The sequence below is a fragment of the Eufriesea mexicana genome, unplaced genomic scaffold (genome assembly GCF_001483705.2).
Source record: "Eufriesea mexicana isolate 0111107269 unplaced genomic scaffold, ASM148370v2 scaffold3255, whole genome shotgun sequence".
In the NCBI taxonomy this organism is placed as follows: Eukaryota; Metazoa; Arthropoda; class Insecta; order Hymenoptera; family Apidae; genus Eufriesea; species Eufriesea mexicana.
The window spans coordinates 308,074-324,872 of NW_016911299.1; the positions used below are offsets into that span (position 1 = coordinate 308,074).

General features: G+C 32.6%; 1 protein-coding gene across 5 annotated transcripts; it reads right to left on the minus strand.

Moving 5' to 3' along the window:
* Positions 1–356: 356 nt before the first annotated feature.
* LOC108550867 (golgin subfamily B member 1) lies at positions 357–16,432 on the minus strand. Of its 5 annotated transcripts, XM_017904763.1 has the most exons (12): positions 16,292–16,432; positions 16,212–16,225; positions 15,179–15,361; positions 14,729–15,103; positions 14,294–14,646; positions 13,443–14,202; positions 13,139–13,205; positions 11,957–12,085; positions 2,858–11,816; positions 1,842–2,005; positions 1,504–1,558; positions 357–1,175 (listed from the first exon to the last, which is right to left on the minus strand). In XM_017904763.1, the coding sequence occupies exons 3-12, from the start codon at positions 15,353–15,355 to the stop codon at positions 1,151–1,153; spliced, it is 11,064 nt and encodes a 3,687-aa protein (XP_017760252.1). In that variant the 5' UTR covers positions 15,356–15,361; positions 16,212–16,225; positions 16,292–16,432; the 3' UTR covers positions 357–1,150. The 5 variants fall into 5 exon arrangements, with proteins under 5 accessions (XP_017760252.1, XP_017760251.1, XP_017760250.1 ...); XM_017904762.1 differs by having other exon boundaries at positions 16,212–16,432; XM_017904761.1 differs by lacking the exons at positions 16,212–16,225; positions 16,292–16,432 and having other exon boundaries at positions 15,179–15,394.
* Between the last annotated feature and the right edge of the window lie 367 nt (positions 16,433–16,799).

A 16,799-nucleotide genomic window follows, 5' to 3' on the forward strand; every position in this document is an offset into this window, starting at 1 on the left:
TATACAAAATGTGATCTACACGGTATACACAAGCCTTATATCGTTTACAAGATAACAATGATAGGATGAAACAAAGTCTAAACCTCGAAGTACCGCTTGCTTCGCAAGTTTGTCGTACTTTCTGATAAACTCATCGAATAATTCGCAACATTTGTAAATAGTCCACAACCTTAATTAACTACTATAAAATATTCACACTGACTGGTGTAAACAATTATACCTGTGACACTTACAACAGAATTAAATATACACGCATATTCATCCATTCGATTAAGATCTATTACAACCACGACTAACAATAAAAACACATCTATGAATAAATACTTTAGTTTCATAATTTATTTATTCACCGACGCTTTCTTCATTTTGTACAAAATTTCGTGGAAATAGAAAGTTCGAATCATCACGATTAAAAAGCAACAAATAATTGCGGCACTTTCATTAATAGATAAAAACCTTTTAGTATTAATATCGAGTACCAATCATCGTGTGATTTGCCAACATTTTATTACTTATTCTCAATTCGATCCATATTTCCTAGGTTCGTTTTAATAAATTCGTTTTAATAAACGGCTGACAAATCACAAACAATTCGCATAAAACGCGTATTGAACAAAATAGTTTACCAAACTATACTGATTAATCGTTGGAACAGATATACTTCCAGTAGATATCGCAACTCGATACCCGAGAAACATCTTAGGCTATTAACAATTTCATAGCTAATAAAATAACTGAAATATACACTTTTTCTCCAAGGCAATGTTTCGTTTACAATTTCCCTAAATAGAATAGCTATACAACGATTATAATACAATTGAGTCATCTCCTCATAGTCTCTTCTGCTCCGAAGAGGAGCGACTTGTTTCTTTAAAAGCCTCTGCAGAAGCATGACACGTTACTGTTTCAACCTTTAGAATAGTCGCATCAAAAATACAGACATCTTTACACCCCTGGATTCCAGTAATACGTGCATCACATTTTACAATCACGTCGCTCTCACAAAACGTCGACAAGTTAATCGAAATATCCTTAATTGCTCTTATCTCGTTCGATCTAGTCTAATTACAGGAATAGTCTCGGCAGTTGGCACTTGGCAGGAATGTATCCAGAAGGCAAGGTTGTCCACTTCACCATCATTAGTACCCCATCACATGTGTAGCACCTTTGGCGTGCTACAATTATACGAACATCGTGTTAACTATCTTATGGTAAACGTCTCAGGAGTATTAAAATTACAAGAAGCGATATAATAATAACATTATACGACGATTATAAATATTTTCTAATATGAAATCAATCTGGAAATCAAGGTATAACTTGTAACAAAAGAATGAATATAACAAATTATTATGCAAGTTGAGTATAGAAAAGATAATATGCATCCAAACATTTCCTCTAATAAAATTATTCAAAAAATCAAAAACAACACTCTTATTATTCTTCCTCGTTGATAGAAATTGCGAAAAATTAATACAAATATAATATTAATTAAACATGTACCTTTTTCCCCACAGCCAATTCAGCAAAACGCTCGATTGACTCTGCACATCCCTAGCTACAAACAGAAAAATGACAAATCTTTATTTACCATTCGAAATATCATAAAAATTCTAAACAAAAAGTTGAAAACACGAATTTTCGAAAAATCTTATACGTTTCTAACTAGACAAATTTCTTACTACACCAACTTTAACATAACGATAAAGACTTAGGGAGCTCAAAATACGATGAAAAACAAATTACTTACAAAGCCAAACAACAGTTCTACGCATTGTAACTTAAAACTATGGAAAATAAAATGAAAACTGCAAATGTTGAATTTCTTTGAAGATACATACAAAGTGTATAATTTGCATTGACGAGCTTGGCAGCTGCTTCGGGAGGTAAGGTACTTAAAACATCTTTGTGCGCCAGCAAAGACATTTGCTGCGTGTGCCTCAATTCTCGTTCATCCCTCAGTCGCACGTCTTTTGCATGGCTCACCGTTTGCAGCTGTGACAGCCTAAAGGGAAAACTAGCTTATACAATGAAATAAGCAGCTTACTATACTACTGATAAACACGCCTTAACACGTCTCTGCCAGGGGAAATGAAGAGTTAATTCTTTCTTTACGGATAAAGTCTACACAAACGAGTTTACTAACTCACACTTGAGCACTTTGAGCTCTTATAAGCGGCTTATACGTTTTCAACTAGTTGATCCGTGAAGATATTAAACGAAGTTCGTTGAAGTACAATCTTTTGTTATTACTATTATTATTATTGCTATTATCATTGTTATCGGATCTAAGGATCGTTTTATATGTAACTACAGGAAAAGAATTCTAAAAGAAAGTTTTATTTACCAAACCTTTGGATCTTTAATGCTCTGAAGGTAGCAGGAACTCCAAATACTGAACGCGTGTTCGTTTCTTGAAAAGAACTCATATTTAAGTATACATTTCTCCTGCTCGGATTAATTGGTAAAGAGCTTCGAACAACATGAACAAATCATACGGGACTACAGAGGAAAGGATGACTCAACTTGGAAAGCTTGTTTCCGGACTTGCTACATGCTAAGCAAATTTAGGAGCTAAACAAATGCATAATCCTTTAATTAGCACAACATAAAAAACTTTTTCACTGAATTATAAGATTCTATTTTATATAAAAATAAAATTTGAAAGATTATCGGAAAAAAAGGACATTAGAGACAAAACATATAATTATTTTCCTTGCTATTTAAAAAAAAAATATTAATTCCATAATGTAATTATATATAAAAAAAAAATTGTCAATTTGTTTTAAGCACTTCGTCAGTGAGTCTTAAATCATATATAAATTTAATTAGGATAAAAGATATAAAAGATACATACTTTAAGGCAAGGATTTCCTTGTCCTCGCCAATCGGAGCATCAATAGCTTCCTTAGCTATCTCAACTGGTCCCTCGGACTTGGACGGTGATGGATGTTCTACGATCGGTTCTACACTACTGGAAGTGGCAACGTCCTTCTTTGAACTGAGATCAGAGCTCGTTGAACCACTCATTTTCCTCAGCTCCTCGTTTACTCTAATCGCATTAGAGAGGCGTAATTGCAACGTGTCGCGTTCTTCAAGTAACTGCATTAATTCGTGCGTCAGTTCTTCGCATCTGACGTCTCTTTGATGAAGCATATACAATGCAAGATCTAGCTCTTGGGAGGTCGTCGTTTTACTTTCTTCATCAGAAATTTCTACGCTCCGAACTGCTGAAGTATCGATTATAGGAACATCCTTCTTTAGCGCAGTTTGAATTAATTGATATTCTTTCACTTTGTCCTCGAGGAGAGACTTCAAGGAATTGATTTCAGTTTCTCTGGCCACTAAGGTGTTTTTCAGTTCGCTTACTCGTTTCCCTTCTTCGTCGCATAATGCTAGAACTTCCTCGATGCGTGCTTCCTTCTCGTGAATTTGAATTTTCAAGTTATGAAGCTCCGTGTCTTTGGTGATGCTCAATTCGGCCAAACTTCTTTCCTTTTCCGCCAAGTCGGAGTTTACTCTTTCCAATTCCTTGTCCTTTTGGTTCAACTCGTCTTTCATCGTTTGCTCCATCACAGAGAACTCGCTCAGCTTCTTCTTCAAATTCTCGATATCCTTGTCTCTTAGCTGTAACTCCTCCAGGATATTTTGATTCTCCATCGCTAACCTCTGTTTTATCTCACCAATTTCCTTTTCTTTCTCATTCAGCTGTCTTTCCAAGAATTCCTGCGCCTCTACGCGAACCTGTTCCTTCTCCATGTTAAGTTTCTCAATGGCATCTTTAGTTTCCTCCGAAAGTCTCTCAATCTCTTGCAAACGAGAAACTTCTTTCTGCAATTCGACAATTGTTGATTTCAAATGTTGTATTTCCTGTTCCTTACCGTATAATTCAGTAGTCAATCTTTGCACCATTTCGCGTAACTCGAACTCGTCTGACTGAGGCTCCATGCTGGCTTGGAGAGACAATTGGGAGTCCTTCTCTGCTATAATATATTTAAGTTCGCTAATTTCCTGTTCCTTGGCATGTAACTCATTCTGCAGCCTAACAAGTAGCTCTTGATCTTGAATCGATCTTCGATCTCTGGAAAAGAGAATCGCTTCTTCTTTAGACACGTGTTGTTGGTCTTGTGTTTCCATTTGCTGCGTTAGAGAATTGATCTTCTTCTCCTTTTCTTCGACTGTTTTACTAGTTAGCTCTAAAGAAGATTGCAGCTCAGCCTTTTCATTGTACAGGCAATCGATCCTTTGTTGCATTTCTTGAATTATATTGGGATATGTGTTCTCATTTAGGATATATTTTAAATGCTCGATCTCTTCGTGCTTCTTTCTCAGTTCAGCCTGCAAGGTATTTATCGTATATTGTAAATTTTGTCCATCATCGCCCATTCTAAAAACAGGTAAACCATCTATAATATTAGAAGAACTCTGTTGAGCTTGATTTTGTTGTATACTTGATAATCTATTCACTTCCATTTGTTTTTCGTTCAGTATCCGATTATTCTGTTCTAACAAAGATATCTTTTCATTCAAACCGTATCTGGTTTCTTCCAAAGTCCTACGAGTCGCTTCCAATTCCATATTTAAATTATCTATTTGCTCGGTTTTTCCTAATAGTTCATTCTTCAAATCTTCTATGTTTTGCATTTCCATACGAAGTTCGCCAATTTCAATTTTATTATTTTCTATGATTGTCCTGTACTCTGTAGATTGTTCAGCATACTGTTGCAAAATTGAGTCCTTCTCTGCTAAACTAGAGTTCAAGTTTTGGACTTCTTGCATTAAACTTTGAATACGTAACACGTATTCATTTACATTGATCGACATTTCTTCGAATTGATTCAAACGTTCGTGCAGTTTGTTAATACTTTCCATATACATTTGATTCTCTGATACCAGCTTCTGAATTCTTTCCTCGTTTTCAGATAATTCCAATTGTTTCCCAGTCAACTGTTCTTTTACCGACGTTAAATTCTTCTGGACAGATTCTAAACTCGATTCCTTCTCCACTAAATTTTGCTTCAAATGTTCCAGCTCCTGTCGTTTAGAATCAAGCTGTAGGAAATTATTCTGCTTCTCGAGTGAATACTCGGCCACAACTGCTTCTAACGATGATAATTTTTCATTAAGATTTCGTACTTGTTTCTCCTTTTCTTCAATTTCTATCACATGTTTTTGTACTAATTCTTGTGTAGCTTGACTTACGAGGGCACTAACAGCTTCCATACTCTGTTGCTGAATAAATTCATTTTCTTTCTCAGTAAAAGATTTATTCAGTGTCTCCAGTTGTTGCTTCTTTTTAATGAGCTCTTGATTCAATTCCTGTATAGTGTCCTGCAACTTTGTCTGTGCTTTTTCACGGTCCACGTACTGTCTTTGAAGTTCTTGCTTCAAATCAGCCACTTCTTGTATCCTGATATTCAAGAGATCGGTCACCTCCACCATAGACGCATTCATAGAAGATATCTGCTTTTCCGAAGATACCATTAAAGCGGACAATTTTTCTTCTAGGCCTACCTTTTCTTGCAAAGTGTTTTGCAAAGTTTTATGTAGCTCCATGGCATTCGTCTCCGAGATCTCGACTTGTTGACGCAATTCGGTTATTTGAATTTCCAACTTACTGATCTTCTCAAACGCCTCCTCCTTCAAGATATCGTTGTTCTGTCTCATGGCTGTAACTTGATCATTAGCATCCATTAAACTCTGTTCGTACTGTTTCCTCAACAAATCATACTCCTCCCTAGATTTACTCAACATGCTCTGCAATTCCGAAATTCTTTTATTTAAATCGTCCACGATTACTAAAGATTCATTTTCCTCTACAGTTCGTTTCGATTCTAAAGCAGATAATTTAATCTTTTGCTCCTCCAAAAAGCGTTGAAGCTGTTCATTTTCAGTTGCAAGCGCTTCCATCTCATCTTTAAGATCGTCCATCTCATCCTTGTATTTTTTACACAAAGCCTTATAGTCCGTTTCCTTGACGGATCGCTTTTCCCGAGAACGTTCCAGTGCTGCTGGTTTGGCTTCTTTGCTCGAAGCAACATCAACGTCCTGTGAAACGTCGGTTTCCTCCGAACCGACTGTAACTCCCTGTAATCGTTTCTCAAGAGTTTCGACTTTATCTGATAATTCCTTGTTTCGAATACGCAACACTTCCATATCCATATCTTGTCTTTCCTTCATTTCCATATACCTATCGTTTGCAGAGACTACAACATCTAAACGTTTCACCAGAGCCTCTTTCTCGTTAACTGTATTTTTCTGTTCCTCTTTTACTTCGCTCAAAGATTTCTCCAATTTAGTTATCTGTGATTTCAGTTCTTCTTCTATCGCGGAATCCAATTCGTAAAAGTCACTTGCTGACTTCTGTATTTTTAATTGTTGCTGAAGACTCTCTATGTGTACCTTGTATTCCTTCAACTTCTTTATCATCTTCGCATTCCTCAATTGAGCAGTCTTGTTTTCTTCTAGTATCTTTTCCTTCTCTTTCTCTAGATCTTTGACCTGATCTTGAAGATCATTTATTTTGACACGTAACTGTATTTCCGCGCTAGGAATCAACGTAGTGGTGAGATGTTCACTAGCCAACTGAGCATCTTCCGCATTCCACCCCCACGTTTCGTCGTCGACATTAAGTTTCTGCGTCGACTCTGTATCCCACGTACGTCCAACATCCAAAGAAGTTTCTTGCTGAATTTCCTGTGTAGTAGCTTTTGTAGTTTCCGGTTCCTGCTGCTGTGTAACCGTAATCTCCTCTAATGGAGTAGATTCTTTCGTCGAGGTATCCGTAGTGGATATTTCAGACTGTTTATAAGCATCTTCTAAAGCTCGAGTGAGATTTGCAACCTGTTCTTTAGCTTGGTCCCTCTCACGAGCAATTTTCTCGATTTCCACCTGCAAATTTCGACCAACGTTCATGGAATCCCTCAAGTCCTCCATGGATCTGGTTAAATCGTTCACCTGCAGCTGTAGCAAGTCCCTCTCCTTGGTAAGTACTGAAACACGATTTTCCAGGTCTTGTGTCATTTCGAAATCAGTCGAACTTCTTACTTCCGCTTCCAAATTGTTTATCTGTAATTTGTACGACTCCAAAACGATGTTTTGATGGTCTCGTTCTTCAATCGTTTTGTTTAATGCTTCTTTCATGGAAACCAAGCTCATATTTAGTTCCTCCACTTGATTGTCTTTAGTTAAAAGTGATTCCTTAAATTTGTTGTCCGCATCATTTTGCTGTTCTATTAATTGCGTGTTAAGAGCGTGTAACTGCATATTCAATGAATCAATATGCTTTTCTTTTTCAATCAATGATTGTTCTAGTTTTTCTAAATTTGCTTGTACATCACGCAGTTGCTTTTGCGAGACTTCTAATTCTTCAACGCGTTGATTGTAATTCTGGGACATTTGGACTCTCTCTTCAGTCATTAGTTTTTGCAGGTGATTGATCTCTTGAGTCAAATTAGAACACCATACCTCTTTTTCGTCTAATAAGGTTTGCAACCTTTTCATCTCTTTATCAGCCCGAAGATCAGAATCGGAACCAGATGGCATACCAAAGAATTTGGAAGCGTCGAATAACTGCGGAGCATTATCTTGAAGATCACTAGCAGAAACAGATGCCTCTTGTTTTACTACTGTTGATTTTTCCGTAGACTCCGTATTCTGATTTTTGTACACTTCTAACTCTGTTTTTAAATCATTTATTTTCCTTTCACTAGATTCTTTATCGATTTTAAGAGTCACGATTTCTTGTTCCAAACTGTATTTAGTATCCTGCAATAACTTTTCTATCTCTACTCTCTCTGCCTCCATGAGTTTAAGAGAATCTGTTTGAGAGTTTAATTGTTCTTCTAGTTGACTGGTACGTTCTTGAACAACTTGCATTTCCCGTTGCATGTTGAGTAATTCTGCTTCGCGTTCTTTGCACTTCTTAGTTAAATCAGCGTTTGATAAATCAACGCTTTGCAATCTTTCTATGTCGAGTTTGTTATCTTTTAGTGCTTGTTCCATTGTAACTACCTTTTCATCCAAAGTGGCATTTGTTGATTGTAATTCCTCAAGCTTTCCTATTAATTCCTTATTTTCCTTTGAGGCTTCTTCCAATTTTGCTTTTACCTCCTCATGATTCGATACTAATGAATTATGCTGGAGCAAAAGATCGTTGTATGAATCCTCCAATGATCTGTTCCTCATGCTGGTTTGGTTCATCAAATCATTGAATCTAAGTGATTCTCTCATCTCAACAAAGTTACCAATCGAATTAGCCAGTTCGTTATCCAGATTTTCGATTTCAGCTTCTCGTTCTTGTAATTTCGCTTCTAATGCCTCCACTAAAGTCTGGCACTGTTCGCATAGGCTGCAGTGTTGTACTCCCGTCGTTTTCGTATCATCCTCAGTGACTTCATCTTCTGAGGTTTGCGTAGTTACTGTAGAAGTATTAACAACTGCTTTCTCCATTTGTTCAATCAACAATCTTCGTTCTTCCGACTCTTTCTCAATAGTCTCCATTTTTTCGTTGATATACGCCTGTTTTGACAATAATAGGCCATTTTCAGCTTTAAGATTATTAATTAATGCAAGCTGCTCAACATACTCTGCCTCCATAACTTGCATTCGTACACTAAGCTCTCTAGCTTTCTCCTTCATCTCCTCCAGCTCTAATTGCTTACTTTCATTTTCTTGAATAACCTGTTGTTTATAAGATTCATACTCCGAAATTATATTCTGTTTGCTCTCTTTCTCTGCTTCAAGTTTTGCAGTAGAAGTTTCAATAACTGCATGTAATTTTGCAATTTTCTCCTCTGTTTCCGCAATTTGTTCCATAAATACAGACATTTTCCCTTTCAAAGTAGTCAAATCATTTGCCAATTTCTCCATATTCTTGCAAGATTCAACAAATTCGTTTTTAACTTGCACTAATTTTTCTTCCAGATCGGCTATTCTGTTATCTTTTTCACACATAGCGATTTGTACATCCTGAATTTGCGTGTTTTTAGCTTCTTTTTCATCCTTTTCAGTTGTCCATTTTTCTTCAAGTTCGATAACTCTAGTCTCAAGCTCCTGACACATAACCGTCTTCTTTTTCAAATTCGCCGCGATTTTCTTCATTTTTTCTAGTTGCATTTGTATCTTATCTTCAGAATTCTTCAATTTTTGCTCCAAATCAGCAACTTTTGCTTCCAAGGCGACTTTCGCTTCTAAAGTAACTCTAGCTTCTTCAGTTATATTATGATGAACCTGTCTCTCCTTCTCTTCCAACTCATCTTTTAACCTTTCGCATTCTTGCACCTTGGCATTTAATTCTTCAATTATGTTCTCAAATTTCTGATGTTGTAGCTGCATGTCTTCGGCATGTTTCGCTTTCAATTGGTCTACTTGTTTATGAGTACTTCTTAATTCTGTTTGCAAATCATTAACAAATTTTGCATCATTATCTATAATGTTTTGCAATTCCCAAACTTGCCTTTCAGCTTCACCTTTTTCAGTTTTAGATTCTACAATTTGTGCTTCTAAATGATCTTTCGTTTTTATCAAATCAATAAATTCCCGTTGTTTCTCAGCTAGTTGGTTTTGAAGATCGCTATTTTGCTGAGAGAGATTTTTTATTTTTTCCGACAGATTGTTATTTTCTTTCGTGGTTGCATTGATCCTACACTCTAATTCATCAAGAATCATATTTTTATCTTTCAATTGTTCTAGCAAGTCATTATAATCTTTCAATGATATTGAGTCTTTTAATTTGTCATTCAGTTCAAAGATATCTTTTTTCAAGGAATGTATTTCTTCTTCTTTAATCTTCACTAAATTATTAAGATTTGCAACCTCATTAGATATCGATGTCAATGCAGAATCTTTTTCTTTGACTAATATTTTACAATTGTTCAATTCATCCTGCAAACTATCTATTGTAATCATTTTATTTTGGAGTTCTATATATTTGGCTTGCAATTCTTGTTCTTTTTCAATGGTGATTTCTTTCAGACTGGCAATTTCATTATCCTTTTCAGAGGCAGCTGTAAGCTGCTTTTCAAGCTTTAATTCAAATGTCGTCGTTATGTCCTGCAACTGTTGTTTCAGTGAGATAGCTTCTGCATCTTTCTCTTTCTTTTCTTCTAATAAGATTTTATTTTCATTTTGTAACATTTTGAATCCTTCTTCAATAGAAGCTTTTCCCATTTCCAGTTTCTCCATTTTTTCTTCCATTTCATTGCACTTGTGTTTCCATTCTTCTATAGTACTGAACATTTCTTTCAATTCATTTTCCAAACTCTCTGCTTTCTTTCCAGACTTTTCATATTCCACAATCTGTTTACCCTTTTCTTCTAACTCTTCTTCCTTGTTTGCAAGCTTTATTTTCATTTCTTCGATTAGACCTGTTTGTTCTGCAATCAAAGTTTTGCACTTTTCTATCTCTTGTTCCAAGGAAGCAACGATCATCGACTCGGTTTTCTGAGGCAGAGATTCATCTGATAATGGCATATCAAGTAATTCTTGATTAGATTTTTGTAAAAAAGTGCTAATTTGTTCATTAAGTTTCTCTTTTTCCTGGGCAGCTTTCTGTTTTTCTTGATTCAGTTTTTCTAATTTTTCAATAAGTTCTAATTTCTCATTGTCAGAATCATCCTTCAACATTTGATTAATTTTTAAATGTAAATTTTCTTTTTCCTGTTCCATTTGAGATAAATTTTCCTTTAACTTCTGATTGTAGGTTTCAAGTTCCGATACCTTTGTAGCTACATCCTCGTTTTCTTTTAACAATTCTTCTATTTTGCCCCTCAAATCATTGATTTGGAGATCCTGAGTCGTTTCATGCCACTGTTTCATTGAATTATGCAAATCTTTTATTTCCTTTTGTAAAAGAGTTTTCTCTTCAATTAACATGTCGATTTGTATTTTTAAATCAACTTCCCTCTTTGACATTTCAGAAATTTCAGATTGTTTAGTTTCAATTTCAGAACCGTGATCTTCAGACTCAGTAAACATAACAGTTACATTGGTATTATTTACAGACAATATTTTAATCTCTTCCTGCAGTTTATTATTCTCTTCAATGAGATCCACTACTTGAATTCTAAGTTTCGATAATTCCACAGATTGATTATCATTTTCTTGTAATAAAGTATCAATTTTCAATTTTAAGTCAACATCTGATTTAGATTCTATATATTCTAATTTCTCCTCAAGTTTTGTAAGTTTAATTACAAGTTCATTATTTTCTTGGGTCAGAAGCTCAATTTTCGTCATGTTCTCATTGTTCTCTGGAATCCGTTCAAAAGACTCGGTTGAACCTGTATCAGAAGATCCTTTCTCTTCCATTCTAGTCAATTTCGTTGTTAAATCTGTATTTTCTTGTGTTAATCGATCAATTTTCTTCAATAATTCATTTTTATCAGTATCATTTACCAATTCCATAGATTCAGCATCGAAATTTTGTTTTTCCTGAAGTTTATTTAATTTAAGAGTCAATTCGTTATTTTTCTGTGTCAAATCTTCAATCTTTTTCAATAAATCGGTTTTATCTAATTCCTGTATAGCTTCAAACGATTCCGTAGATCCAGTATCAGATGTTCCTTTTTCTTCGAGTTTTGATATTCTATTATATAACTCTGCATTTTCTTGTATTAAAGTTTCCACTTGTTTAATCAGTTCTGCGTGATTAACTTCTGGTAAAGATTCTAATTTATTTTCATTTTGCACTTTATGCATAGCTTCTAATTGCTCTTCAAGATCGACCACTTTCATTTCTGCAGTTACTCTAAGATTCTCGGATTCTGCATTTTCCGCTTCTAGAGACGAGATCTCTTGTTTAGCCATATGAAGCTCTGGAATGAAAATCAAATACTCGTTGCGAAATAATTAACTGAACTATTTTTATTCTTTAAATTTCTTTTCTAGTTTGGTACTCAATATTAATTTCATATACGGATTAACACAAAAAAAAAAAAAACAGTACATAGATTACCTTGCATAAGATCCAATTTTTGATTCTCTAGAGTGGCAATGGCTTCAATTTGCATTTCAATTTCTTTTGTTTGAGCAGAAACTTTACTTTCTAGATCAACAACACGTTCTTGCCAATCTCCTGCTGAGGCTATGCAAATTGTACAACATGCCAATGATGTATGTATATTTGATATTAATTGATAGTAAATGCAAAAGCAAGCAACTTAAATGTTACAAATAAATCCATGTTTAATAAGCTTAAATTAATAATTTACAATTAAAGATATTAACTACTGTTTAAGGATTAGTTTATTTTGCATTAAGCATGATTAATATCTTTAAAATCACAAATTCAGCAAGCAAATTCCCAAATTTAAAGCAAATATAAATTGTTTTGTTCATTAATTTAATTATTGTTTATTTATTTCTTAATATATATTCAAATGTTAATTATACTTTGAATCATATCTGACAATCATTTTGTACAATCAAACAATCATATTTTAGTAACATATAGATTATATAATGTACAGCAAATAATTTTTAGAAAGTAGCAGAATTGTTTTTTAATTGTTCATGCAAGTAAGTCAACTATGCCGAAAATTGTGTAAAAATAATATAAAATATAAGTAACTGCTAACAAATAAATCTAGTTCTATGAATCAGAATGTAGCAAACTTTGACAAGTAAAGTAGGTACCATGTTATATTAAAATGGTAAACAATTTTTTATATAATATAATTGATTAGTATTTTGAATAAATATTTATACAATTTATACAATTTACGTACAATATGAATATCTAACTAATCAAGTGAAAGAATTCCATCACCAGAAATTAGCATAATTATAATTATCTCAGTATCAATATTTCTCTTATAGAGAAAGCGGCAAGAATTAAAAATAATTATTAATAGTTTTATCTATACAACTATTTCATATAACATCACTTATCAAAAAGTCCAATAAAAATTTCTAATATGTATTATTAAATACATATATATGTAAATAGACCTAAAATTTTGCCACAGCAAGGAAAACAAGACTGTGGATAATCAATTCGAGAATAATATAAATGGACAATGCATTGCACATACAATTGATAACGAAACTAGAACAATAGAAACAGCAATGACAGAATTTCTGTCCTGGTTCCTACCTTTAAGCTCGTCAAAGTCTACCAGACTCAGCTGAAGGTTACCTTTCTCCTCCTCTAATAATGCCACTCGATTCCCCAATTTGACAAGTTCCGCATTTGCATCAGACACCTAAATTATAAAATTATATACAAATATATTTCATTATAATTATGAAGTAATAATTACTTATTACTCTTATTTTACTTATTTACTTATTACTCTTAAATAATCGATTAATTTAGAAATTAAAATAGAGAAATAATTACTTATATTTCTAAACAATTGATATATTCAAATATTGAACAAATTTTAAATTATCAATGAATTTTTCATTTTATAAATTTTAACAGCAGAAATATATCTTGCCTTTTTGAAGTTCTCCAACTGTTTCTGCAAACTTTTTACTTTACTCTTATGTTGTGCTTTAATTTTGATCATGCCCTTATTTAATTCTTCTAATTCCTTAGTAAGCTTCACCACTTTTTCATCTTCTGTAACAGCACCCTCCTCTGACAACTTTGCTGCAATTTCATTCTTTTGTTCTTCAAGTTTATGTACCAAGTTTTCAAGATCAGTTATCTTATTTGAATATTCTTCATTTTTTAATGTTAAATCCACTACTTGCTTTTGCAATTCTGCTTTAGATTCTTCTTCGAGAAGTTTATTAGATTGTTTTAGCTCTTCTACTAAATTCTCAAGTTCAACTATTCTATTATCTTTTTCGATTAATGCACCATTACCATGCATAGATATATTTACAATTTTATCTTGCAATTCTGCAACACTTTTTTGTAACTCATACTTTTCATCTTGTAACTGTTTATTGCTATGTTCCAATTTTTCCAAATTGAACTGTAAATAATCAACAGATGGATCTTTGACTATTCCAATACCAGACTCCAGTTTGAATACTCGTTCATTAGCTTCTGCTAATTTTAACTCATAATCTTGTAACTGTTGTAGCAAATTTTCGTTTTTCGTTTTTAGTGAAGATTCTATAAGTACAAAATTTTCTTGCATTGATTTCATGGCTTCTTTGGTTTCTATCAAAGTGTCCATCGTAGAACGAGAGAAATCAGCACTTGCTGATTCAGATAATTTTTGCTCGTCAATCTGTGTTTTAAATCTAAAACAAAAAAATAAATTAAAAAGTAAATATATTTTAATCAACTACCAGGACCATTTAAATTAAATATTTAATCAGCTTATAAAATTACCGATCAATTGATTCTTCGAGAGCTGCCACTTTATTATCTCTTTCTTGTAGTTGCATTAAGAGATTTTCATTCTTATTTTTTAATGATGTTTCTAGAAGTACAAAGTGTTCTTGCATCGTTCGCATTTCGTCTTTCGTATCCTCGAGAGTATCCAACGTTGTTTTACCTTTTTTCGACAAGTCAGCAGACATAAGTGTAACTGCTTTTGTTTTAGATTCAATAACAGAATCTTTTTCTTTTAAGTTTTCCTGAAGATCCATAACTGTAGCTTCAAGCTCCAAAATTTTATTACTAAGTTCTGTAATTTTATTTTCTTTTTCTTTAATACTTTCAATTTGTACTGGTGTCATGACCTATAATTAAAACATTAGATACAATTACCAATAATATGATAGAAATATTTATCAATAAAAATTTTCAAAGTTCATTACTAACATCAGAAGTAATCATGATTGGCTTAATAGGTGTAACAGACAACAGATCCTTTTGATGACCCATTGCTACCATATCTTTTTCTTCTAATTGTTGCCTAATAGCTTCTACTTTTTCTTCAACTGCTCGTTTAGTTTCACTTATTTCTTTATTACGTTGCTCAAAAGCCTTCCTATTCTCTGCTAACTTCTTTTGGAGTAAAGTTGACTTTGCTTTTGCAGTTTTTGCTTGACTAATATCATCAATAGTTTCTTCAGGGATGCCTGCTGAAGTTACCTCAGATGTATGTGTTACATCTTTACATGGAAAATTTCCATCTCTACTTTGGCGTGATAATTTAGCTCTAGATTTAATTTTGGAAAGCCTCCTTGCATATTCCTAAATTTTAATTGAAATACTGTCAGTGAAATCATTAAATTTTTGTATTAAATTTCATGAATTAATATTTACTACCTGAACCTCTTCTTCTTTCTTCTTTAAACTTTGCTTATTTTTCAACATAATTTCTTTCAGAGATTCCAATTGATTTTTGTTTTGTTCACACTTCTCTTTTGCATGTATCATAGATTCAGGTGTCTCCTCTTCTATCTCTTTCTCTTTTCCTGGTGGTTCTTCCGATGCACCCCACATTATAAACTGTAGAATTAACAACAACAAGAACCATCTCATTATAATTTATGCAAGGTAGACTAAACTCTTGTAAGTAAGAAATTATAAAATCAATGGCAGTGAAAGTTTGCATAAAGTGATCAAATGGTATGTCACCCACTGCTCTCATTTTCATATACTAATTGGATAAAAGCTCGACTGGGGTAAACTAATTGTATTATCTATATGTATAGATATTGAATGTCAGAATACACATGGGTTACCTTGTGGCATGTTTAATGCTTACAACACAACATTTAAATAAGAATCTTCCCAATGACACCTTATATAAACATTAAATAAGAAAAATACTATAATTGTAATTATTTCATACAAACTGTTTTCATTAATGCATAGTTATTAATTTTTGATATAACAATAAGGAATTTATATTTAATATAAAATTAAAATTTCTGTTAGTTGTATGTTTTATATAGCTGTTTTCATGTAATTTCAAACACATATTCTGCATAAAAAAATTATAAAAAATTTAGAAAATAAATATATATTAATTATATATCTGTTTAATATACATCATAACGAAGTAAAGGGAAATCCATATTCAAGATATTAAACAACTGGGGTTAGAATAACATGACACATATGTCTATCTAACGAATGGATGAATAAAGAAATTAACCTCAAAATGTTTTTAGAAAAAAGGGAAATGTACCTTATGTAAATCATAAAATAATATAGCAATATGATAAATAACAAACAAAATTATATAAATTACTTAAAATATATAATGAAATAATAAATATTTATTTTCTATAAATTTTATATACGTCCTATAAATTCTATAAGACAAACAAGATACGTTTGAAATTATATTTACCTTTATTTATATTACTGAAATTGTCAAAATGGAAACACGTTACTATTTGTGGATACCATTCGTTTTTGAAGTATTTTTACCTCTCACATCTCTATGTAATTAAAACTGAATACATCCATGTCCATATTTAATTAACTGTACAATATTTACAATGATTTTACTAATAATTACATAAAAATACCGTGCAAATTGTAATCCTATACTTCAAAATGTAAAGTCTACATTACTCCCCTTACAGCCGGAAGCAGTTGGACATTCTAAACGCATATGTGCTGCCACATTACGGAAATTTGTATTACTATCAAGTTTCACAACAAAGATTTAAAATATGTACAATTCAACATTAAATAATTTTCTAAATTTTTCTCTGTTCATTAAAATTTTCATTCCAGTATTAATGAAATATGTAAAAATAAATATTTCCAGTTAAAATATACATATTGTGGAAATCATTACAAACTTAATGATCAAACTTTATATTTTTTTGTTGAAAATTAAAAATTTGATTTATGTTTACCTTTTACATTTGTTAAATAATATAATTTCACGTAAATATAATTTCACGCAGATATTAAAATTATAAAAGTT